At 37.8% G+C, this 27689-nt stretch overlaps 1 protein-coding gene across 10 annotated transcripts in view; it reads left to right on the top strand.

The window, feature by feature from the left end:
- The window catches only part of ABLIM3 (actin binding LIM protein family member 3), a 171182-nt gene extending 150949 nt beyond the window's left edge, over positions 1–20233 (top strand). For 3 of the 10 annotated variants that reach the window (XM_087887401.1, XM_087887398.1, XM_087887402.1), the window contains 7 exons: positions 4228–4362; positions 4867–4931; positions 5546–5693; positions 8564–8593; positions 10296–10354; positions 12120–12180; positions 13248–13480. In XM_087887401.1, coding sequence (XP_087743527.1) covers positions 4228–4362; positions 4867–4931; positions 5546–5693; positions 8564–8593; positions 10296–10354; positions 12120–12180; positions 13248–13339 — 590 coding nt within the window. In that variant the 3' untranslated portion in view covers positions 13340–13480. Of the gene's footprint in view, positions 1–4227; positions 4363–4866; positions 4932–5545; positions 5694–8563; positions 8594–10295; positions 10355–12119; positions 12181–13247; positions 13483–16117; positions 16199–18053 lie in introns of those variants that run through there. The other 7 variants (XM_087887397.1, XM_087887396.1, XM_087887404.1 and 4 more) reach the window with 6 other exon arrangements.
- The last annotated feature ends 7456 nt before the right edge of the window (positions 20234–27689 follow it).

Here is a 27689-nt window from a genome sequence, read left to right as displayed (position 1 = left end):
ATTCCCACCCCGCTCCAGGGGAAGGATACTGAAAAATCCCCAATCCCACACCACTCCTGGGAGAAGGATATTGCAAAATCTCCATTCCCTCTCTACTCCAGGGGAAGGATACTGCAAAATCCCCATTCCCTCTCCACTCCAGGGGAAGGATACTGCAAAATCTCCATTCCCACCCCACTCGGGCCAGCCAGAGGTGGTATTTGTCGGTTCTCTGAACTACTCAAAATTTCCACTACCGGTTCTCTGAACTGCTCAAAATTTCCGCTACCGGTTCTCCAGAACCTGTCAGAACTTGCTGGATTTCACCCCTGTCTTGTTGTATGGCAGGAAAAGTTACAGGAACCAATTCTCTTTGTCACCTTTGGAGACAGAGCTCTGAGGTTATGGAAGGTGGAGCTCTGAAGAGGAAAAACTGTTCCTCTGAACTTCTCAACAGTCTGCTTTTATTTTAGAAGACTTGTGACATTTCCTTTAATGTGGTAACCAGGTGTCTCCTCCTCTCTTTCTTTCCCCCCTTTCCTAATGTGCTATCTTCATAACTCCCTGCTTGCTGGCTGACTGCACCCCACTGCATTGTAAGTAGCTGCCTTTGGCTCTATCCTTTGAAGCAGCAAGTTTCTGAGAACCTTCTGATTTCCTACAGCAAGACTTGGAGTTTGTGTACTTCACATCTCTTAATTGTTCATTAAATGAACTCTTGGCAGATAGAACTTCTTTTTTTTTCTTTTTGGATGCAGAATCTTTTTACCCAAAATCACACAATGAAGATGAGTTACTTTGTAAATTACAGGCATGCAATCCAGAGTTTTGCCCATAATACTTGCTAGGGGGCATATATTTAAGACAAAACCATTATAATTGGTTATCTATTAATTCAATTTACATATTCATTTTAGAGCATCACAGCAGGAACAAATTGCATTGATCTGAAATAAAAAGAACATGGATTAATTAAAACATTAAAAAAAGGAATAAAATTTTGTACATGCGCATGAAGTCTATTGCCATAGCTACATCCAGATTGGGAGATTAGAGATTTGCAGCTGCTTATATAAAAGAATCCAGTTTAGCAATGCTGATGCATGCTTCTCATAATGCATAGCATGGACCCCCAAATCATGTCTAGCTTTCTCTCAAAATATTATTATCCCCTTCCAAACTTACAGCCCAAACAGATGAGGCATAAATGGATAAATGTTTTTAATTGTGGGTGTTTGTGTTTGGGCATATGAAGACAGAGAGGAGGGAAGGGGAGAAAAATCTCAGTTCAGTTTTTCTTACTTGCTGTTGATCTTTGAGATGGAAACTTGGAATGGATACTTTCATCCCATGTTGAGTAGCAACTAACTTCTTTTTTTCTACCCTTATTCTGTAAGGTCACCTTGGACTAGATCAGGGGTGTCAAACTTGTGTCGTCACAGTGGCATCACATGACATATCAGGATTTTTTCCCCCTTCACTAAACGAGGCATGGGCATGGCCAGCACTTGACGCATCCAGCTCATGGGCCGCAATTTGACAGCCCTGGACTAGATACTATTCAAGCAATCAGAAATTTTAAAAACAATTAGCTTTCAGGAGTGATAAATCAGAATTAAGATCCTAGTTAAGAGTAGGGGACTTTAATATTTATCCAACCATAGTTCCTAGATAGGTTTCTGTTTGCTCCACTGCAAACTTTCTCCCCATGAAAATAGCAAATCTAAGGAACCAAGTCCCAAACTGCCATCTGAATTCCAATATAGATAAATTCCTTGTTTAGGTTGTTTAGTTTTCAAAAACAACACAACTGATAGCTATTTAAGTAGTATCTGATCATTTTGACTCTAAGATTAACGTTTCCTTCCTCCCTCCTCAACTTGTTCCCCATCAATTTGGCTTCAAAGACATGGGTTGTTGCTGTAGGCAATGAGCACTGAGTGGGTGGCTCCAAGATCTTCATGGGTAGGCGCTGCGGTGGCTCACATGGTAAGACGCTGAGCCTGCACTCTGCTGATACTGGGAGCTTGGTGGCTTGATTCCCATGAGTGAATAAACCACGTAGGGACAGGAAAGGAGCCTCCCCCAATTGCCTACTGGTATTCAGGCATCCCAGCATTCCACGGGTAAGATAACATCACCCAAAAAAATTCCTTTCATAGAGGCAGCCAGCTGCTTCAGTGATCTCTTGCTAACATGTGCCATATATATACATATATATACATATATATACATATACATATATATGTGTGTGTGTGTGTGTATTTTCGTAGATATATATATAGGCTTTCACATGAACCAATATACTTTTCCTGCTTCAGACATTTGCACCGAATGCAAAAATGTCTACAATAGCTGACATCACTTGAATGATATCAGCAAGGAGGTAAAAGCTCATCTAGGCTGTGTGTTTTGGATTGTAAATGCTCTAGTGGGATTCTACTCTGTAAATCCTGGAGTGGATTATAGATTGATAAATGACATACTAGCTCTAACAGAAAATGCTTGTTGCTACTACAGTTCTGCTAGCAGTTAAGAGTGCCCCTTTGTCGTTTTCCTCCTCCTCCTCCTCCTCCTCCTCCTCCTCCTCCTCCTCCTCCTCCTCCATCACCACCACCGCCACCACCTCCTCCTCCTCCTCCTCCCTTTCTGCTACCTCGTGAATCTAAACCCAACATTTTTGGGACATTAAAGCATGGAAACTTGACATATTGCCCCATACCAAGTCAATCAATTGGTCCACTTAATGAAGGGATGTCTACAAGGAACACCTGGCAGCCAGGCTCCAAAGTTTCAATCAGGAGTCTTTCCTGGTCTTCCCTGTTGATAACTGATATTGAATTCTCTGCAAGAAATAAACTATAACTCTCCTGAATGCAGAGAATTAAAAATGGCACCAGCTGACATGGAGTGCAGCCTGTTCTATTTTTAAATTATGTGCAATTCCAGAACTGGAACCATTCCCTGGCTACAGCTACAGTTTGGCCAATGTAGATTTTGCTGGGCAAGTTTTACTGGCAAATGACAAACCGAGTAATTTCATTTCTCTATGGGCATAGCCAACTTTCTGCTTGGCGCATTGCCAATATGGGCCACTGACTGCTTTCAGACTATAGCAACAGATGACATTATCCTTGCCCCACTCCCAACCCTTCCCACAGGCACCCTTGCCTGGAATTTTCCAGCTTCCATTCAAAACAGCTGTTCTCAGAGCTTTGTTTCAGTCTATCAGCAGCTTCAGTTCTGATTGGCTGCAGTGTCTGTCATGCTCTCTCCCCTCCTCTGGCTGGTCACTCAGTTGACAAACATAGCGAGCTATTATGTTCTCTGCATCTACAGTTGCTGTTTGGGTTTCTTTTTAATCTGTTGTTTATCTAACGATAGCTCATTAACTCATTCAAGTCCCTTCGACCTTGGAGGTTAATGGCCCATTTGAACACCTACAAGTAGGCAGCCTTTTTCTGTCCAACTGGGTGAAGCATGGTGCTTTCCCAGTCTGCCTACAGGACTGCAATGTTTTGTTTTGTTTTTCTTTTTAAAATATGTTTAAATTTGCAATACAGGAATATTGCAACTTTGTTGTTATGAAGCTAAATTATCAATTCTCCCTTGCTAAGAAGTTTTCTGGAAGGAAAAACATGAAGGAATAATCGCTGAATCAAAAGCTGGGCACATGCCTTTCATGCATGATCTGGGAAGGACATGACCAGTCAGTGGCCATAGTGCACACTAAACACCAGCTAGTTCCATTGCAACCCACTGCAATCTAGATTGGAATTTCTGAAGTTGACTTTGGAAGCAGCCAGAAACAACAGGGGAGATGAGCATCTTGCACTACAGTACAAAATTGTTCACTATTACGTTATGAAGTCCTGACAGGAGTAGAACCACTTCGATCTATTGTAATTACACATAAAGATCAGGATCCATGTTTAATTATAAGGGTTTGGGCAGGAAGGAGATTCCAAATCTGAATCCAGCTCAATTTCTCCCCATCGATCTCCCAGACACTGTTCCCATATCTTACGTCCAACACCACATAACACTTATGGTGACATACCAGTGGGTAGGAAGTGAGTTTGGCTTTTGCATAAAAAGTTTTCCAGCTGATCCTCCAGTTTATATATTGGGATATCCAGGATGAATGTAAATAGGGCTGGTCATCTGCTTTCTTATATTATTTGAGCCAGAGCATCTAATGGGTTTGGTTTCCACTTCTGCTGATTCTTTCCCTGGTTGCTTTTTCAGATTCCCACTCTGCAGCTACAAAAAGCAAAACTAGTGAAGACATCACCCAGACCTCCAAATATAGTCCAGCTTATTCTCCAGATCCATATTATCACTCTGAAACAGAGTATTGGACTTTTCAAGGTTCACCCAAAGGTAACATTCTCCATTCAGGACACTAAAATCTTTATATTCCAACTATACCCCATATGTCAAGGACTTACTGGGGGAGATTATATCTTAGATCTCCAAAAGAGGACAAGATGCTTTTGCATTTTATGACAGTTAACCCTGGTTCTCTGAAAGCCTTGGATGCAGTCTCCAAAGACATCCAAGTTAATTACCAAGTTGAAATACGATATAAAGAGGGAATTATAGCTTGTATGGCTGGAGAGTACATGTTCAATTCCCTGAAATATGAACATAATGTTAAAAAGACAAAATTTATCTTATGTTATGGATCCATCTACTTTCAATTCTAACAGCACCTTGACTTCCCACTCTCACTCCAGTGCACATCAGACTTTGATGGCCCTGCTAAAAAGAATAGATCACACAGGGCAACAGAAATCAGTCTTAGGCTCATCCCCAATAACTTGTTGCCTTATTCTGACATTGGCCAAACTCCAAACTGAATGCTTTGACTATATTTCCATGTAGCTCCCCGAGTTCGAAGATTCTCATCAGGAGGAGAAGAAGATAGCTTTGATCGAGGGATGCACAGAGTGAGTGTACAGCTCTGATTAACTTTTCCTCCTGTCATGCTGGTATAGATAATACTCTTTTTATTTTCTCTTGTGGTAGTGAAACTTCAGTATTTTTTCTATGGGGACCTCTAGTGCATTGGAAAGGAGGACTCACAACTTGGCAAGGACCCCAGCTATTTTTTGTATAGCCTCAGATAAAGCTACCTTCCTCTGTGATGAGGTAGACCTGCCTGATGACTATCAGATATGCTGGTCTTCCAAAATTCATATGGTTGGTTGGAAAATATGGAAAATTGAACTCCACATCATCTAACATTGATAGTTACTAAAAAAAAACATTGACCTCATCAAGCCTATCTCATACAAGATGTTACCTTTGGACATTATTATATTGTATTGTAATTGTTTGTCTGCTTTAGGTCATTGTATTAATATTAACCAAATATTAGTCTTAAGCAGACCTTTCTTGTTTCTGTAAAAACAAGAGGCTCCTTATTAAATGCAAACATACATGTATGTGTATGCATGCATGCATGCTTTGTATGCCTAAAATTCTACACCAAAGCTGAAAGAAAACATTTGTGTCTATGACTCCTACTCTTTTTTTACCCTTAACTTTTTAAAATATGTAGATCCAGACAGGAATTGGCCGATTGATACTGAAGGAAGAAATGAAGGCCCGTGCTAATTCATACATGGACCCTTGGACGCCTCCCCGCAGCTCAGCGAGCAGCAGAGAAGCTCTTCATACAGCAGGCTACGAGGGCTCCTTAAATGGCTGTAAGCAACAGCAGGCACATCACAACCACTCTGCCTTCCAGCAGAGGGCTGTTTTGGGGAACCCTCAACAATGAAAGATTGAGTGGTCATCAGCTGATTTTCTGTAGGAACCCTGATTGTATGTGAGGATCCCAGAGCATCGATCTCCCACCAGAGTGTTGAGATCAGTTGAAATCAGGTATTCAACCTGCTAGCGCTGGAAAGCTCCAATGCTAGCAGTTCAATGACAACCAAGAATAGACTTGAAGAAATTTGTACAATTGAACAAAACTATGGATGTGATCATTCCAGCTATATTTTACTTGCTCCGTACAAAAACATAATAAAGGGGGATGAGATTGGGGCTAAATGCCGATTAGCCAATTATCATAATTTCTAGTGATGTAATAGGAATGAAAACAAGTTTTATATCAGCTCAAAAATGTTGGACCACTAAAAATTACTAGTGGGAAATGGCCTTAGAGGTAGGAGAGCCCTGAAAACAAAGAAAATAACAGCAGTCAAAGAAGAGGAACTTTGTATGTTCAGAGTGATCAAACACAATCAATCCATTTGCTTAATTCTGTTTCTGGCACTTGTACTGCATTTCTTCGACTAATCAAACCATCTGATTTTTTTGCCATGCTAAAAAAAAAAAAGGCCAAAGAATAAGCTCTTAAAACCTTTACCTGGTAATAATTCAAATGTAACTTTGAGCTTTCCCTTTCCCACATGCATGTGTCCAACTCATGACCACTGTCTCTACTCAATCTCTATTTTCTCTATAACTTAATTGCCCCTTGACTCCCAAGCATTTTTGCCTCTGTTCTGATTAGGGAGCTCTGCCCTCATAGTAATTCCTGCAGATCCAATATATCCCCCTACTAATGCTAAGGAACATCAAGAAGTAGCCTTTAAGTACATCCATTTCACTGCTTAGATGAGCTAGATGTCTGAAGAGATTCCTAGTTGTTTCCCTATTGGTTGTGTGCCACACATACTGTACCAGGCTAGGTGATGCATATGTCTGTGTTTTGTTGGAGTTTTATATTTCAGGGTGCTAAAATAAAATTCAAGAGGCTGTTTTCTAGTGTTTGAGGTCAAAATAAAATTCAAGAGGCTGTTCTCTATTGGTTGAGGTCTAACAATAAAAACATACTCACCAAAGCCAGATATTCCAAGACACTTGAATTTATTTGACGATATGAATCACTTTGTATGTATCTCTGTGTTTCAATGATGCAATGTGGATGAACAACATACCACTTTGTTGCAACAGTCAACTTTCGCATCCTAGTACACCTGAATGACCTTACTACAGATGGAATCAAAAGAGATTTTTATTACATGAACTACTTTATCTCACTTACATTATTTTAATAGGCAGGTAGAGAATGAATGAAAGTTGAAGAATTACAGATGTGCACCAACAATAGCATCAACTGACCACCAGATGGGACTATTGTTAGCTGAGCAGTTGTTCAATTTTTAAATTATTATTAAAGTCAAACTAGACCTGGCATGTATGTGCACCTTTTTGCCATTCTTAAAAAAATAAATGCAAAGCAGTCTTAAGGGCTGTTAGACTGAGTAGATAAATGAGATAGGAACATGGCACACATAACACAAAGTCTCACTCAAAGCTCATTCTTTTCAACTCTTGATCATAGAAAAGGCAGAAGTACACTGTTTGGGGAAGGTTTTGAGCAGCAAATGTTATATAAGAGCAACAATTTAAGAAAGAGACATATAGTATACTAAAATTGTGCCGATACATGGAAGTATATAAAACATGGAGTCCCGTGTCTGTATATGCAATCATAGTCATGTGTAGAGTCATATATATGTACATGAATGCATTTACACGTAACTACTCATTGTTCATCAGTGCTGTATTTTCTGAGAGATGTGAAACTCCTGCAAATAATTCCTTCCGTGTATCATGTAGGCCCATTTGGTGGCCCCTCTGGCCAGTACTCTGTTGCAAGCTCCATTTTTTTATTATTATTATTTTTTGTAGATCTTCTTAGTGCAGAAACTGGATTTGCATTAGTGATTGGTCTGGCTTCTGCACTGAGAGGGAACTGTAGTCATTGGCTGATTAGGAAGAGTCCCAATTAATTAAAAGTAGGATTGTGGCAAACAGGCAAGTGATGGAAAGTATTCAGGATGGGATCCAATTAAACTACTGCAGAGGTATGTGCTGCACTCTGAGCAGCAGTGGCCTCTTTGATGATTGGAAAATTTCAGGATTGCTGATTTTTTTTTTTTTTTTTTTTTACTTTAATAGAGGCCTAAAGTTCATTATCCAGAGCCAGGTGAAAAATAATGGCTTGGATCCAGGGTTTCTGAAAAACAGACTCCGCCCAGAAATCTATGAAGAATATCAGATTACACCGGCAAATGCTTCCATACCAAATCTTTCTTTCTTTCTCTCTCTCTCTCACCTTCCCCAGCATTCTTTTCCACCAACTAGTTTGTGGGCAGGAACATTTTGGAGGGAAGGAAGGGGTGTGAGTATCCATGTGTCTTTTGACTTTTGTGACGTGGGAGTCAGAGAATCTGCTGGCAACGTATAATCATCCAGAGTTTTCTGAAGTCATGATTATTTATTTTGTGTGCACTGTTGTTGATAGAGCTTATAGAGTATATCAGGATAAGAATATTATCATCATTCTGAAAGAAAATAAGAAGATAATATGAAATTCCCAACTCTGCCCAGATACAAGGAAGTCCAGTGCCACCTACCGCTTGGACAGTATGATGACATTATTCTCATAGTGGTACCATCACCTAAGACAATTTTTTGCAGGAGTGTATCTAGTTTAATGCTCTTAAGAAAAAAAAATGCCAATAATGCACCTGATATCTTGGTTTGTCTTCTTTTATAGCACCCCGATCACACTACCTGGCAGACAGTGGTATGTGCTTCTTGATTTCCTGCCTCTTTTGCTTTGTGTTCTTCAATCCATTTTGCCTCTCTAATGGGGTTTCATTGGACTCGATGAGTTATAAGACTCTTTAGCCATAATTAGGTGGTGATATTTATGGACTGCTGTATGGCTTCACATATGTGCATCCATAATGTTCAAGAGTAAAGATGAAATGGCAACCCTACTATTTATTAAACAGAGTGAAATAGGTTACTATGCTCAGGTTGAGATAAACCTGAGGTAAACCACCTTGGGAGGCAGTTCTCATGGGATTATTATCTGTGATTTACTTCATTAATGTATGTTTAGAATTAATAGGAATGGGTTTGTATGTTCTGAATAACTTCCCCTATCATGCCTTCAGTGAAATTATTCTGCTATTCTGGGGGGTGGAGTTCTTTCAGAGAAAATGCGGTGCAATAAATGAGTTGGTCAGACATAAGAAAGAACAAAATCAGATCCTTGGTCTGACTAGGCACCCTTGGACTAGTTGCCTTTTAGCAGTCATACCAGCTGATGATGAAGAAATTGTAAAGAATCACACAGTCTACGGCACGCTTATTTGAAGAAAGGCAAGATTTTTTAAAAAATACAGATTTTTTTTTATCTGTATAGATCAGTACAGATAGTCCTTGACTTACAACACTAACAGAGCCCGAAATTTCTGCCATAAATCCAGGTACTCACATGAACATGCGCATTTCTAGACATTTTTTGTAGCTGTCTTTAAGCAAATGCTGTGATTGTTCAGTGAATCTATGTATTCCTCTGGGTTTTAGTTTTTCTTTTTCCTGGAAACTGGCTGAAAAGGCCAAAAACCAGCAAAAAAAGTTTGTAAATTTCAATCATGTGAGAGCAGAACACTGCAACCGGCCATCAAAGCGAGCTGGTTGCCAAGCGCCCAAAATCCAGTCACGTGACTGCAGGGGTATGTCCAGCTATTGAACAGGGTCATAAGTAGCCTTTGGGTGATCTGTGTAACTTTGAACAGTCGCTAAGTGAACAATTGTTAAGCAAGGACTACTTATAATAGCAATAATTATGCTATGGGTGGACATTCTTTCTGTTTCTTCTGATAATTAGGACCTGGGTATTTGCGGGACCGCCTTCTGCCGCCGATAGCCTCCCACCGACCAGTACGCTCCCACAGAGAGGGACTCCTCAGGGTGCCATCAGCCAGGCAATGTCGGCTGGCGACCCCCGGGGGGGGGCTTCTCTGTGGCAGCTCCCGCCCTCTGGAACGATTTGCCCCCGGAGATAAGAAGGATATCGGATCTCCAGGTCTTTTGCCGTACCCTGAAAACTCTTCTTTTCCATCAAGCAGGGCTGGCGTGAAACCCCCCCCCCTTTTTTTTTTTTTAGTTTTTTAGTTGTTTAGCTTTTAATCTGTCAATGGGTTTTAATTCGAATTGTTTTAAAATTGGGCCAAAGTATATAATTCTTTTAATAATTTTAAATTTTGTATTGTTATGTGTTTTAGTTTTGGCTGTGCACCGCCCTGAGTCCACTAGGAGAAGGGCGGTATACAAATTGAATGAATAAATAAATAAATAAATAAATAAATAAATAAATAAATAAATAAATAAATAAATAAATAAATAGTACTGTTCTGTAGCTGGCCACAAGAAGGATATTTTTCCTTCACTGGAGATATTAATTCTGACTTGCCCATTCTTTTTTTTTTCCTCAGATCCTCTCATTTCAAAATCCGCTTCTCTTCCTGCTTACAGAAGGAATGGGCTGCATAGGGTAAGAGTGGCCATAGATTTCAGCTCCAAGTGAAAGTATTTCCAATTATTTGTCTGAAAACTGCCATTTTAATAAAATTAATGTTGCCCTCCCCATCATGATAGGAGTTCTCTAAGCTAATGTTGAGAGTCATGTCGGTATCAGAAATGGGACTGATGTCCTTCCACAAGCGTTATGCTGAAAGAGTATTGGGCAGTTGCTAAGAAACAGTTAGGGAGACTCCTGGTGAAGATATGAACATATTAGATTACGAGTGGGAGTTTGGGATTAGAAAACCACAGCCACTCCTGAATATATAAGAATAGTTGGTGCCTCTGAATGGCTTCTTTAACTAGAGTGGAAAGCATTTGTCCAGTGTATAAAGTTTCTGCTGGAGAAGCAGTTTCATGATCTAAGCTCAGGCCTATGTACTGTATTCCATAGAGCCTGCTTATGGCTTTGTAGCACAATCCACTGCTAAATGAGAGGAAAGTTTACATCATTGGAATAATTCCTGGATCATATTCCCTCTCTCTTGTGAGAATGAGGAAGCTCTCTGACACAGCTGGGAGATGGAAGGGATAAGGAAAGAGTTATATTGTGCCCAGCATCCCTTAACTTGGCCTGCTGCACAGAGATAGTGGTGGGACACTATCCCATTAGTACTGTTGAAATTAGGATCTTCACAAATCCAGCCTCTTTCTGTTAATCCAGCCTCTTTCTGTTAAAAAAAAAAGTTCCACAAAGGGTACAATGTATTGGGATAACACTACTCATGAACTAATCTTATAACTTCAAAACTATTACAATTTTTAGCTAATGTGTAACCTATTTCAATCTCATTAAGGCTTGAGAATTATTCAAATGCTAATATATCTGACTTTGGACAATCAATAAGATGACACTTAGATAAACTTCCTCAAAGGATGATTATGTGAATAACATTAAACATTGTTATAGTTATTGTGGACATTGTCTTGAACAAGACTGGCATACAATATATAAACAAGCAAAAATGTTATTGGTTCCTGCTGAGGAGAATATTCATATAAAGGCAAATCCCAAATTGAAGTCAACTTTCATTTTTAAGATTAATATGCTATTACCCTTCTGGCATATTTTCTCTAGAAAACACTGATTTTGGGAAAGACTTTTATTCTTTATTTCAAAGATGCTTTTTCAAAAGGCAACTGGACTGTTTTGAGAAAGAAGAAGACCACATCTCACTTCTAATCCACAAAGCTTCATTGGTTCTGTCCAGAATTATTATTATTATTATTATTATTATTATTATTATTATTATTATTATTATTATTATTATTATTATTCCTCCTCCTCCTCCTCCTCCTCCTCCTCCTCCTCCTCCTCCTCTTCTTCTTCTTCTTCTTCTTCTTCTTCTTCTTCTTCTTCTTCTTCTTCTTCTTCTTCTCCTCTTCCTCCTCCTCCTCCTCCCCCCCCTTCCTCCTCCTTTCCTTTTGAAAAAGTATCTTTGACACAACTATGACCCGGATGACTAAGAATCTCCACAGAAATGTTTATTCTTTCCTCTTAGCTCCCCCTCATCCTACACTATTTCTCTGATTAATCTCCCCCTATACTTCACTCTCACTGCCAGTACATACAAATGGCAGGAAAGTTTATTAACATCTTTATTGAATCAAACGTTTCCATATACTGTATTTCTTGCTGGAAGCAGCTATAAAAGAATAGAAGAATTTTTAACTGGATTCTGTTTTTGTTCCATTTACTGACCATTCCTTCTTCCATACTACAATTTTCTATGCAGCCTCCCAGCGCTGAGCTCTTCCACTATGACAGCACAAATGCTGTCAACTGGGGGATGCGAGGTGAGTGGAATGACCTTAGGACAGAAATTTGGGGGAGTGGGATGATTCATAGACTTGCTGACTGATAGGTTGGATTTTATCAATGTATTATGATGAAGACTGCTTTTAGGCAGGCTAAGATTGGGTGGCAGATCCATGTGCTAAATCGATACTGTGTTCTTGGGGCCTGTACCAGAATCTTAATTTGCTTGTTCCCAGATTTTCTCCTATCAGGATTTATACTGGCCTGAGATAGTGCTGTTAATATATTAGGGAAATATTTCTGAAAAACTTTACAAAATTTTACAAAAGGGCAACAGAATTGGCTGTGATTATTACAAGTTAAATTGTGATGCCTGGGGAAATCAATCTTCAGTTCAGAGTCTGCTCAACAATTAATGGTGGGAAATATGACACTGATTAGATTCCAAATGACATATGAAGCCCACATGTTGTTGGCTTCTGATATAAAGTTTTTAAAGATTTAATGTTAAAGGAAATTGTGATTAGCAGAAGCAAAAATACTCATCCTATTAATCTTTTGTGGATAGTAAACACAGTTGTAGTTGACACATAGTGGCAGTTACAAGAGAAAGCACTTGCGACACTGAGGTCTATTGTTACTAGTTTCTACTGTTTCAAAGATTGAATTGGTCATTCTTTAAATATAACCTTCTAATCAAATGCATCAGGATAAAAGTCTTCTATCTCTGGAAAGCACCTATGTGTTCTATCAGTATATTCAAATCTCCCAAATGGTCCATGGCCAGATAAGTTTAGAAAACACTGAACTAAACAAATCTATACTACATGACTAGAATCCTCAAATTTAGCTTTACAATGAATTTCTTTTAGATTGTTTTAAAGGTAATCTATAGTGCTACCTATTATAGTCAAGCACACCCAAATAATGCCTAATTTTGCAAATACCACAGTATCAACGGGGGAGGGTATTTTGTTTTGTTTTAATTTTTAAGTAACAACAAAAAGGTTTGCAAATGCCAAAGATGCCATTGTTGAAGAAAAGGGACTGGAGACTAACTTATCTTTTTTTGTCTCCCACCCTCTCCCTGTCTTTTTTTTTTCAGAATACAAGGTAACATGCTCTCAAGATCCTTATGAGATTTCTAGAATCGTGGATGCTCTTTCTTTGGAAAGCAGGAAGCTGTCACTATACTAAATAGCAACCAGGAAAAGCTGCATTAATAGCCAAGTTAAAAGAGAATCTGATCTTATTCTCTTTTGCTTCTTTTGGTGCCATGAGTAACATCTATTTGAATAAAGGCATCATCAATGCCTATTTCTAAGTCAGGAGTTTCTAAATCTTTTGCCACCATGCTTCCCTTTAGTGTAGTCCTAATGTACACCTCCCCTAAAAATCTAAATACCAAAATGTACAGATGAACAATGAAAGCATTGCAAGTTTCGTTGTATTGTTTTCATTGTGTTCATTTTGGTGTTTGGATGATGGGTTTACTGTAATAAAGTAACTGAACTACATCCTTCACATTCCCTTGGTCTCTGTCTGTACCTCCCCCAAAAAGGTACAGCTCACAGTTTGCGGAACCCAGTCCTTAACTAAACCCAGTCATAAACTAACATGGCCTTGGAAGATACTGACTTTGAGTTATGAAACTTTGGACTAATATATATGTGGATGATGCTGAGCTGAATTTGATGATTTAGAAAGAAATCTTAGTCCTCCTTATATTTGAGATATATAAAAAAGAATTGTTTGATAAAAAAATAAGAATTGAATGAATGAATAAATGAATGAATGAACGAACGAACGAACGAACGAACGAACGAATGAATGAAGTCTTTGTGAAAATGTGTGCTTTTGAAGAATTAGATCAATATAGTTGTGGAAAGACTGAGTGAGAGAAGGTAAAGTATAAAATGAAGTAAAGGACAGTTTTTGAGGAATTAAGTAAAGGGTATTAGAAGTCAAGAAAGGTGAAAATAAAAATGTTGCTCTACTTTGCTTCTAGTTTTTATTTTTAACACTTGCTGGAACCTTCTTTTCTATGTGCCAAGAACACTGACTGCCATTCAATTGCTAATAAACAAATGAAAACAAATCATTTCCCATAGATATTACAATTATATCCTATCTGGGTTGTAATATCATAATTCACCTTCAGATTCCTGGATTCCCCTGACCTCTTCTGGTAACAAATATCTGGCCCTGTTGCTTTGAGGTAATATCAGCCTAAATCAGATTCTCCCAGAGCATCTTCACATTGAAAAAGTATAATTAGAGGTTATAAAATGTCTTCCTGCAAATTAGCATTTCGTGACCTGGTCCAGCTCAAATATCTTTGACTTTAGTTCCTAAAGTATATGCTGACAGAAAAGTATAATAATTGAAATTCAATATATTTAAAAACTATTATGATGTATGAGCTATACTGACTGGCAGGATTTCAAACAGAAATCTTTTCCTGAGGCTGACTGAGGCTGAGAAATGAACTTGATTTTTTTTATATATGTAAAACATGACCTTTGTTACTGAGCTCCAGTCTACCATGTTCTACAAAGAAAGACATTATTTTATTATTATTAATAATTACAGCATATTACTAATAATATACTGAATTAAGTAAAGATAAATTTCTGCATCTTGGAAAGAACCGACCTACAACTAAGGAGGAATTTCCTGACAGTGAGAACAATTAATCAGTGGAATGACTTGCAAACAGAAGTTGTGGGTACTCCAATACTGGAGGTCTTAAAAAGAGATTGGGCAACCATTTGTCTGAAGTAGTATAAGGTTTCCTGCTTGAGCAGTGGGTTGTCTCTTCCAATGTCCCTTCCAGCTCTGTTATTTTGTTATCATTATGGCATCACTTGTGCTGTTGCTATCCTGAGCAAATAGAAACTGTAAATATCAGTGTTACACTGAATAGAATCATTGTATTGTAATCAGAGAAAGCAGTAATATTCTCCAAAAATATTCTTGCACTTCTCTTATGGCATGTGTTAAATTGTGAGTTGCCAGATTCATATTACAATTGGGAAGTGCTTAAATCTAATTAAATTAGTAAATAAATAAATAATTTTTCATACCCACCAGCAAATTTACTCCGACTCCTTCCCAAAGCAGTCTGGGAACCCTGCAATGATTACGGTATCTTCACTTCTACTGATTGCAAAACGCAGAAAAAATGTAGGGAATCAGTACTCACTCTCTTTCTTCATAGCTGATTAATAGGAGATGAAAAATAAGACATCCTACCAATGTCCCAACTGCTATCATGGGTCGTGGTGTAATAAAAATCACATCGTCACCATGTCACACAGAAAAGGAAACAAATTAGTAGCATCTCAACCCATATTTTACAGTATGTGAAATCGCTTAGTGTTTCCAAAACAAAGAATCCCAAAAGGTTATAATGGAAAACTATCTGAAGATGATTTCTTTAAAACGTAAAGAAAAATGCTGGTTCCCTCTAAAGGCTTCCTGACCATCTTCCACTATTCCTCTATGGCAATTTAAAAAATGACAATTAAAAAAAACCCTCTGAATTTGTAAAGGTGAAATGTTAAGCATGCTGGCAATTTTGCAACCTTTCCAACAGAACACTGTTGGACACAGGATGCTAAATCTCTATGAGCAGAACTTAAGGATAGGTACTAGAAAGCAGTAGTAGACAAGCATTTTGTCCAAAGGGAAAATGGACTACTTATAAATTTTACAGAGTTGTTGCATTTCAATAGGTAGGAAATGCCAGCATTGCTGTGATTTCCAATAAACTGGAATAGATTCAAAAATTAATAAACTCACTTCCCAACATAAAAAGTATTGTGAGATTGATTGGATCCAAGGCTAAATCCTAAAATGATGCAAAGTGCTGGTGTGGAAGCCTCCATACATTTTCTCAAAACTATGTTCAACTGATTCTTATTTTTCTGATTCTTTCATCCAGCATCATATTTTTTCCCCTTTCTTTTGTAGATATACCCTTATGAGTTGCTTTTGGTGACAACTAGGGGAAAAAATCGCTTGCCCAAAGATGCGGACAGAACTCGGTTAGAGGTAAGTCAAATCCAGCATCTGAAAATCTCCTTCAGGTACTTCTGGAACCTCTGAAACTGAATCTTCCCATTCTTTGGATTTTTGATGTCAGCGAGATCCAAGAAGAGGTCTATCGCAGAGGTGTAAAACTCGCATCATCATGGCGTCATCATGTGATGTATTGGGACTTTTCCCCCCTTCGCTAAACCGGGCGTGGGTGTGGCCAACATGTGATGCATCCGGCCTGCGGGGGTGCGAGTTTGACAGCCCTGATTCTGTTATAGACAGATGCTTTCAAATTCAGATCAGTGACTATGTAATATTACTAACAGACTATTAAATTACTGGTAAATAGTTTTCAATTAAGTGAATGGTAAAGTAAGCACTTTTAAACTAATCATACATACCTAACATACATACCTATATTCAGCCTAACTATACAAGTAACTATGGTAAGCAGTGCACTGTTTCAGGGCCAATATTGCCATAATATTGAGATTGTGGCAGCTTGTAAATCTGATTGATTCATTTATTGATAGATGATAAAAGATGATAGATTAGATAGACAGACAGACAGACAGAACTAATCAAGAAAATACTGAACCTACTGCAAGCAAGGAAAATCACTGCAGTTTTCTTCCTTCCCCTACATGTTAGATGCCAGCCTTAACAACCAAAAGATTCCCTGCCTTTACAGTTTTCACAGCTGCCTGCATCGTATATTTGTACGAGATGACCAGGCTGAGCCTGAGGGAGGGGTCAAATGCATCATCAGTCATAAGTCCCTGCATGCCCACAAGAGATCCAAGTCTAGCTCACCTTGAATGCCTTCTTAAGTCCCACCAATATCCTTCAACTTTTAGTAGTGCAGATACTTGTAGAGAGCTTAACCTTGCAATAAATCTTTATACTCATTTGAATTGCCTGAATCTCCTGATTTTTCTGGTGCTTGACAAAATGTTCTTTCTAAATCAGTTTCTTTCCTCATTTGTGGAACACAAAGCAAATCGTTTGTCCTTGGAACATATTTTTCCTGTCTGTAGGTAATTAAGACTCAGGTTGTTTTCAGATGGACCTTTTGAGCTACAGTTTGCTGGTCCATCCTGATAATTTCTCAGTGGATACAAAAAATATAACTTATATTTCTTTAATAATCAGCTTAGTTTTGGCCTTCCTTTTGTCAATTTTGTTCTAAGTAAAGAAATAGTAAGAGAAGTATTTGGAGAGAAAGACCTAAAACGGAAATATAAATCATCAAAGATATGGATGTTTTTGACTGTTTCTGCTCCTAGAAGCTTTGCTTTGTTTATCACCCTTTCTTCCTCCATTCTATTCCTGTATACCAAAGTTGTGAGCACACAAACTTGTGTGTTACAGGAGTGTTAATATAATAACAGGAGAAGGAGTATACAATACCTTGAGCCTAGAAGTATTTTGTAGAGAAAAATAAAAATGCATAAAAAGGAACGCATGCAAGGACACCAAATGTGTGCTTGAATGTCTGTAACTTTAGATGTGTTCATGGGAAATTGGAACAGGTAGGTGAGAATGGGCTGGAAAAGAGGGTGGGTGAATGACTCAGATATTTAGATCTCCAAATTCATCAAGGCCCACCTCTGGTATGAAAGTCCTTTCATTAAATCACCAAAATTGACTGTGTGAATAATTGTGCTACAAACTCCAACAGATTACTATGAGAGAAGGGTCATATCTGGGTGCAGCCTCAAATGTAGAGCCTGAAGATACAGTGGTGAAAACTAAATGTTGCCTCAGAGCTTACATATCTTTCAGATCAGATGCCTGTTGTCACACTTGTACAGATCAGGTGCCTGTTGTCATATTTGTATAACAGCATACCTCCCTGTTCTCTTTCCAGCGCCATCTGTCCCCAGAGGAATTTTACCAGGTGTTTGGCATGACTATTGCTGAATTTGATCGCCTGGCTTTGTGGAAAAGAAATGAGTTGAAGAAGCAGGCTCGGCTATTTTGAAAACAGTATATACAAAAACTATATAAATATCTCTATATAGAAGCTCTGTATAGTACAGAGTAGAATTTCTGGCTGTTCTCTTTGGAAGCCTGTAGAATGAACCGAAGTCTCACAGATATTTTTATGCTCTTTGTTTCTTTTATTCTTTTTTTTTTTAAAGAGTAACTGTTATTTGGGAAACTTTTCAAGTGTGGGGAGGATGTGGGAACCTGTTTTATACTGAGCTGTTTCTTTTTCTTACATCAATGTTGAGAACCTTGGGCATTATCATAGTTCACCCGTGAGCCTCTTAAAAGCAAGTCTGGAGAGATAGGATGATGGAACTGGGGGCATTTTTGATAGAGCCAATCATCCTTATACGCCTCCCCCCCACCCCATGGCTTCAGAATATCTGAAGTATGCTGCTCAATCAGGCCAAGGATTTATCTCAACCTGCCTTTTGTTTCTAACAATAGCTCAACAAATATCTTTTACATTTTTCTATTATTTTCCTCACTATCTTAATCATCTCCAAGGCAATATATATATATAAAAGAATATTGGCTGGATAGATTTTGGTTTTATTTGTGTCCTTTTCAACAGCATGTTTAAATCTTGGTTTAAATCAACACCAAGACCTTGGTGTAAGATCTCACAACACCTTTGCACCGAGATTTAAACATGCTGGTATAAAAGGACACAAATAAAACCAAAATCTATTCAGTCAGCATTTTATTTTCCCCTTACAGCAGACATCCAAATGACTCATGGAAATTAAAAAGATGGGCTTTAAGGTGATGAGCATCCCTATGCTTTATATTCCTCCCTGCAGCATCCAGCAATCAGATTGATTACCTCTATGTATGGAGGCTTTATATAGCTATTATTGAGAGTAACCATCTTTAAAATGGTTTCTCCATGAATAAATATTAGGTTCCAACATTTCTTTTTTCTCTCAGTTACATTGACATGCAGGCTGACTTCCATTCCTCTTCGGAGATCTGTAGAAAGCAGTGCACTGAAACACTTACTAAAATTCATTCTGGTTCAGCAGATACTGCTACATTCAGGGAATAGGAAGTTGGGTTTTTTGGAACACAGAATTATATGCTTACCTAAATATTTAGGTACTTTAACACAATTTTGGATATCATTTACATTTGCCCAGGTCTATATACAGCCTTTCCCAATCTAGTGGTCTCCAACCATGCTGGACTAAAACTTCCAGAAGTCATACTGAACTATGGACACCATGTTTGTAGAGGCTAGTTTGGAGGTACAATCTGTGATATGCACCCAATTATAAATTATCTTCCTTTCCATTATTTCAATTTCGTCTTCTATTGCTAGTCACTTTAAGCAGTCAATTTTTTAAAAAGCACTGCTATGAAAGAGCTTAACCTTACAAACTTAAGATAAAACTTTTTTAAAAAAGGGAAAAAATCACAGGGAATAACTGGCACCACTGTCCAATTCTCAAACAAAACAGTTCTATACCCTAATCAGTGGTTTGTTGAATAAAGCATAATAGTGGAAAGCCATTAATCATAGTTTAGAAGATACAGTGACTTGATTCACATAATATGCTAAGCTAAAATCCAATAAATTATATTATGGCTTAGCACGATATGTGGACCTTGTCACTGTTGTTCTTTAAATAAACTTTGGCTATGGTTGCTAGAAAAAGAATGAAGCTTTACCCAGGCAGATGTGATGTTCAAAGCATTACATCTGAACTTTTAAGTGAGTTTTATATATGTTTTCTGAAAACAGCAGTCATATTAGGAATCAAACTTTGAACTTTCAAACGTGTATAAAAACTGTTGGATTATAGGGAAAAAAGAGTTTGGAGAAGCCTTGGCACTTGAAATGTCTTGTTCATCTTTAATTTAACTAATTTAATTGCATTCAGTATGTCTGGCCTTTTCATGGTCACTAGCCACATTTCTGATATTGTGTCAAATCAGTAGGATCAACTCCTAAATGAAGAAATGTTTATGGAATGTTTTGATTTGGGAGATTGTATGTTTGTTCTTTCTTAAAAGAAAAAGAAATTTCTTACCTAATACACTGTTTGAACAAAATAATTGTGAGTTGTCTCGTATTGTTTTCCTATTGTTTTTTTCCTCTTTGAATGAATTGGCTCCAAAGCTGAATCTATTACTTCCAACAAGGTGGGCAAATGCATTTCTCTCCTGTATGAACTGACAAACTGCTCAGAGTTCCTGGAAAGGCAATGGCATCTAAATTAATGTGACGAATACATTCTTCTTTTATATATTAGAGACTAATGCCATATTAGTGTGGCATCTTTGTTGATATCCAGTTTTGATTCTGTTTAAACAAAGGCCATTTTGCTAGTGATGTTCTTCTACTTCAATGTCAAGTTCACAATTGGTGTAGATGGTCAAAAAGGCCATTTCCAACTCATAATTTTAGGATTCCAGTGTTTTATTTCTCATTTCTGAAATCAATTATTATATAAGAATACAACACATTTTTCCCCAGGAAGAAATGACTAATTCTATATTATACATCTACTTACTCTAGCTGAGAGAATGCTGATTACATATAGAAAGTAATGCTGCTTTTTACCAAATGAAATTGTATATTGTATTACCGGTACTCATATTAGCTAAGAAAATCTTGTAATCAGCAATTTTCACACTCTTTCTGTACAAAGGTATAACCCTATTCTTACATACTGTGGGTTAAGTGCACTCAAAGAAGCTTATTTCAGAACTGGCAATATGCAGGTTATGTCAAAGTATTGCTTTAGAGGTGACAAACAACAAAACAAAAATAAATCTCTAGCTAGTAACCATAGATCCTAACTTCTTTATGCGTTCAAATAATGTTTACAATATTGAGTTAATAATTCAGTTTCATTTAGTGCATTAGTGAATTTGTCTGCTCATATTTATATTGATTTGTATTGATGTCAGAGAATTCTGAGAAGGATAAGATCTAAAATATATGCTGAGTTCCAGGTGGGCCAAAGCTGCTGTAAAACATCTTCTGCTCCATGGAAGAAAGCCATACTGTGATAAAACAAGACTGGAGTATAAATGCTTCCATTAAATAGTTGCCTGATTTAATATTTATGGAACATTTTTCAAATTCAAAACACTTTTCAGACGTTAGTTTATTCCAAAGGAAAGTTGGTTAAATTTAAAGCTAGGACAATAGAATTGAAATTCTAGATAAAAGGTGAAGTTTTTGGATAATCATATCTTTTTCAGCTCTAATGGCTTACTTTACAAAGTGCCCTATGACAACAAAAGCAACTAAGCCTTCCCGTTTGACAAGTAAACGTTACATATGGAAGGTGAATCTGATGCTGTTTGCCTATATCCATGAAATATGCAGAAGCAAACACTTTAAAACTTGCAACTCCAGAAAATATTTATCAAACCAATGGCTGTATTTTGCTTTACCAATGTAGGTGCTCAAGGACTACCCAAATGCTATGGTTCCTGTTTCAAGGAGTTTACCAAGTAGAAACTGGGTGTGTTTGGTGTGGAAATCATCTTCTTCACTAGCAATATGATGGATTGAGGGCAATAGCTTCTAAAATGAATTTATTCCAGGGGTGAAATCCAGCAGATTCTGGAGAACCGGTAGCGGAAATTTTGAGTAGTTTGGAGAACTAGCAAATACCACCTCTGGCTGGCCCCAGAGTGGGGTGGGAATGGAGATTTTGCAATATCCTTCCCCTGGAGTGGGTGGGAATGGAGATTTTGCAGTATCCTTGCCCTGCCATGCCCACCACGCCATGCCCACCAAGCCACGCCCACAGAACCGGTAGTAAAAATAATTGGATTTCACCACTGATTTATTCTTTTCAAAAGGACATTAATAATCATGCTTCAGTTGCTCAGATACTAAAGGAGGAGAATATTTCACAGCAAAGAAGTTAGAAAGGAGAGAGGAGGAGAGGGTAGGAAGAGGAGAGGGAGGGAGAGGAATGGAAGAAAGGAGAGGAGGAAGGGAAGGGGATAGGAGTAGGAGTGAAGGTGAGAAGGGGGAAAAGAAGAGAGACGTGGGGGAAAGGAAAAGGAAGTAGGATGAGGTAGGAGAGGAGGTAGGAGAAAGTAGGAGAGAAGAGGGAGGGAAGGGAAAGAAAGGAGGAGAAGAAGAAGGTTTGTTGTGGAATGAGGGAAGAAAGAGAAGAAGAGCAACTCCAAATGTAATTAAAATGTTTTATTTTAATGCTTTCTTTAAGGGAAACATGTATATGTAGGATTTATTATGTATAAGAAAATGTATATTTTCTATTATGTGGGGAGGGGGAAAGGGTGGGGGGGAGAAAATTGTATTTCTTATAAAACTTTTCAATAAAAAAAAATAATCATGCTTCATTAAGCATGCTTAATTCATCATTCAAATGTCTTCAGAGGAGCTCCTACCTTAAGGGAGTCTTTCCCAACCTTAAATTCTTTGACAGTGCTTCTTGAGATGATTGAAACTGTAGCCCATCATCAGAGGATTCAGGGACAGAGGGAAGCACAGGGCAGTAAGAGCTTTGCTCAAGGCCTCCTTGTGTTGCAGGGTGCAAGAGAAGAGCTGGAAACAAAGATAGGGATAGGGAGCAACTAAAAGGCAATGTCTCTCAGGAAACCATGATGCAAAGGAGGCTGAACATTGTTACTGCCAAAAACTACAATAACAAAGATGTCCTCTGGGAGGGAGACGTTCTGCCTGCTATACTCTGTGCCTTGGGGCCAAGATGAAGAAGCTGTTGAATTCTCTACAGACTCTCTCAAGGTATCTCACTTATAAACCAGAAGGCATGCCCAGCCTGGTCTATTCCGTTCCTGACACTATGTTATCCTCCTTGTGTCCAAAGAATCCAGTCACAGGATCTTCCCAAGCTGATTGCTTTCCATCTGTGATGGCCGTAGGACAGGGGTCTCCAAACTCAAATCCAGAGACCAGCACTGGTCCACAGCATGCCAGTAACTGGGCCATACAAACAAGCAAAGCTCCATCTGCGGGATGCAGGCAGCATGCGAAACCATGCCCCCTCCGGTCCATGAAAAAACCTTTCTCCACACAAAACCGGTCCCTGGTGCCCAAAAGGTTGGGGGCCATTGCCCTAGGTCAGGGCTTGGCAACCTTAAACACTCAAAGAGCCACAAAGGTCCTAACCGGAAGCTCCCCCCCCTTCAATTCTGGAGCCGACCAGAAGTCCAGTTCCGCCACCAGAGACTCCTCCTAGTATGGTATCCTTTTTCCTCTGCCGACCAGAAGTCCGGTTTCCCCACCATAGAGTCTCCTCCTAGTGCAGCATCCTTTTTCTTCTGCTGACCAGAAGTCCACTTCCCCCACCGTAGTGTCTCCTCCTAGTGTGGCATCCTTTTTCCTCTACCTGTCCTAACCGAAAGCCCTATCAATTGTGGAGCCAACCAGCAACAGGGAGCCGCAGTAGAGGAATGAAAGAGCCACATGCGGCTCCAAAGCCGCAGGTTGCTGACCCCTGCCCTAGGTGATATGAGAGACTTAAGCTTAAATCTTAAACTTGATGTGAATCCTCAAACCTCCATGTTTCTCCATTAATTATAACTGCTGAAAAATGGCAGCAGTTTTTTTTCCCTCTGTGTGAACAAAAATATAACTAGTCAGCTTTTAGTCCACTTTCTACTAAAGGTAATTTGAAATGGATCTAAATTTGCAGGAATCTTAGCAGCATATGAGAATATAATATATAGTGAGTTGGACATGAAACATTTATTTTCCTTTTAAACAGAAGTGCTAATATCATTTTTTAAAAATGGCACAATTGAAAATAATTTTAAGCATAGTCAACTTTTCAGAGAAGATAAATTCTACCAAGCTTCAGATGATTAGATTCAATAGTTTTCTATTGTTATTCAATACAAAGCAAATGAAATATTGTTGTTCTGGGTAATGAAATTTGTGGCCAAGTCTTAGATAAATGGCAAAAAAAACGAGTTTTCTTTTATAAAATGTTTTGAATGTAGGTTTAATGGCATTGCTTAATATTCTCCATTTTTTATTTAATAGAGATGTTTGCATTGATGGAGGATTTTTATACATATTAAAATGCAAATTATCTCCCCCCCCCTTTCAGGTTTATGAACTAGTTTTTATGTGAATTTGTTAGCCTTGATTTTAAAAAAAACTTCAATGCATTATAGGACATGGCTCACTTTCTCAGCTAAAGAAAACAAGAAAGTAATACTGGAAGCAAAATTTATTTCCAGAAAATAAATAAATAAATAAATACACACACACACACACACACACACACACACACACACACACACACTCTGTGGAACCACGAATGAATTGGAAATGCTATCCCCAAAATGAGGATGAGCTATTTGGGTCTAATCTCAGGCATGAAAATCAGGTTGGGTGGTCTCTATACAGCTCTAGAGCTTTGTTTTTTTCATAATTCCTACTGCTGTTTTTGCTTCACTTCCAATGGATTAGTTGAATGGATCTCTGACTCACAGCATGTGATGTATGTCTAGCACATATGGATGCACTCACAAAATAATCTCCTTCACAAAATCTACTAATCCATTTAATCTAAACCTAATGTACTTCAGAAAGGTTCACAAACTGAACCATGAAATCATACATATATATGAAAATAGAGTGATCACTTATCAGACAATTTTTAGGTTAGATATTCCAGTTTAGTATAGTCTTTATTACAATATAGGTCTTTGCAATATACTGCCATACAAAATACAGTATACTAGCTGTTTGTTAGCCCTTTAAAAGATCTGATGTTTTGTAAAATGAGGTTGCCTAGAATTGTGGAATACCAATAGGTTTATTTAAGACCTCTCTTAATTTTAAAATCTTAACCAAATACATTTGTCATTCAGAAATTCTTAAACTACTAACATTATTGGAAAAATATTTTGAGGATTCCAAATGTACAGTCAATACTACTACTAAGATAATAGGTAGACAACTTGCAAGTAATGTGAAATAAAGAATTAGAATCTCCTGTTCTGGCAAATCAATAGCCTAGAGTTTTAATGAATGTTAAATTGATGTCCTATTTTTTAAAAAGCCAGTTTGGTATAGTAGTGAAAGTGGTGGCCTAGAAGTAGGAGATAGTAAATTTTAGAAACCCTGTCCCTTAGATATTAAAACCACTGAGCTTTGGGCCAGTGACTTTCTCTCAGTCCAATCAACCTCACAGGGTTGAGAGGAAAATAGGAAGCAGGTCTTTAAATATTTTCACCATAAAAAAGATGGGATAAAATAATAATAATAATAATAATAATAATAATAATAATAATAATAATAATAATAATAATAATAACGACGTGAGTGCAGCTATGTGAGTGCAGCAAAATCACGCAAACTGATTCCAAAGCTAGACATGATCAAGTTGTTAAATTACTCCACTGGTCATTATGTAAAAAATACACCCTATCTGTATCTGAAAAATCGTGGGAACATAAAGTGGAAAAAGTTGTTGAAACTGAGATGGTGAAGATCTTGTGTGACTTTCGAATACAGACAGATCGTCATTTGGAACACAACACGCCAGATATCATGGTTGTCGAGGGCCGAAGCGTACAATTTATTGATATCGCTATACCAGGAGATGCCAGGGTTGAAGAAAAAGAACTGGAAAAAATCACATTAATTCCACTGACAATAATCCTATGAAACACAAAACTGGGCTACCAAATCTCAAGCCAACATGGCAAGATAAACCATCTACTATACATGGATGACTTAAAACTGTATGTGAAAAGCCCCACTGAACTTGAATCAATACTCAAAAAGTATCCAAAAAGTCATGGGAGCACAAAGTGGAAAAAGTTACCCGAAAATGACACAGTGAAGATCTTGTGGGACTTTCGAATATAGACAGATTGTCATTTGGAACACAACATGCCAGATATCATGGTTGTCGAGGGCCGAAGCGTACAGTTTATTGACATCTCTGTACCAGGAGATACCAGAGTTGAAGAAAAAGAACCGGAAAAAATCATGAAATATCACGACCTGGCCATCGAAACTACATAGCTATGGATGAAACATGTAACAGTGATACCCATTGTCATTGGGGCACTTGGTACCATGTCCAAGAATTTTACAAAACACATCAAGAAATTGCAGCTTCCTGCAATAACACCAGCGGAGCTGCAAAAAACTATGCTTGGAACATCATATATTTTAAGAAGATACTTGGTTGATATCTAGGACGCTGGCAGCAACCTGTATCAACCATTAGCACCAGTCAATGGTAATTGTGACACATTTTTAAATGATCAGTTGACTGAGTTTCATGTTTAATGAATAAAAGAGATTATTATTAATAACAACAACAACAACAACAACAACAACAACAATAATAATAATAATAATAATAATAATAATAAAAAATAAATAAATAAATAAATAAATAATAAATTTGCCGGACTTGAACATTTTGACTCTACAAAAAATCACCTTACTCGGAACAGCTTACATCCTCCGACGATACCTTAACAGTTCCTAGGTCCTTGGTTAGGACTCGAGCTGCTGAGCTATTAACCAGCCTCAAAGGCTGTGAATCTCACTAAAGATTAACCAATAAATAATAATAATAATAATAATATAAAATGTCATTAATGTAGCAAAATATTACTTTGTGTTTAGTGGCTACCTCAGGATGGGTACTATAGTAAGGCTTGGGTTTTTATTTCAATGTAACGGAATTGATATTTTTGATTAGACACTAATTTTTTTAGCTTATTTACAGTGGCACTGTTAATTCATAAAATTGTTAAATGAGTATTGGGAAAAGAAACAATGATTATGATGTTGAATGTGGTGTTAAAAAATCTTATTATCCTATAGATTCTTCTATTCAGTTCTGTTTCTCCTTTCCTTTTACAGTTCTTTTTTTTTTTCAATTTCCATTTAACTTTTAATTGTATCAGGTCAATGTGTGCATATTAAAAGCATGTAAAAATGTAAACAATAGATGCCCAAAAATGTAGCATAGACAAAATGAAGACAAACGTAATACACTATAAATCAATCAATGTGGTAGTAAATCCAGGCTGCCAAATTCAAGCTAATTTGAAGTCACCCTGACAATAATCTTGCAAAGAAACGTATGGCTGACTAAAATCTACCATATTTACCTGGGATTAATATTTCATATAAAACAGATTTGAGTTTTGCCTCTCAGACTATGAGTCACTGCCAACAGGATGACTGCACCGCTGTTTCCCTGTGGGAGAGATTGCATGACCACAATATGGGGGGGAAGGGGGAGTTTCCTGCATCAAATTGGCTACTTTGTGACAAACCCTCAAGTGAATGATGAGGTATGACTTCAAGCTGAGTGGTCTGTGAATCATACCAAGAATCTGATTTTGTATTGTTTCTCAGTAAGGTACTGAGAAATGCTGAAAGGTAGGGTTTTCTTTTCCTTTTCTCTCCTTTCTTATCCTTCCCTCTGCTCTCCTCTCCTTTGTCTCTCCTGCAGTGATTCACTTAATAACTGTGGCAAGAAAGGTCATAAAATGGAGCAAAACTCACTTAGCAACAGAA

Source organism: Pantherophis guttatus, chromosome 2 (assembly GCF_059756535.1).
Source record: "Pantherophis guttatus breed Tessera chromosome 2, ASM5975653v1, whole genome shotgun sequence".
Taxonomy (NCBI): domain Eukaryota; kingdom Metazoa; phylum Chordata; class Lepidosauria; order Squamata; family Colubridae; genus Pantherophis; species Pantherophis guttatus.
This window is presented reverse-complemented; position numbering and strand designations above follow the sequence as displayed.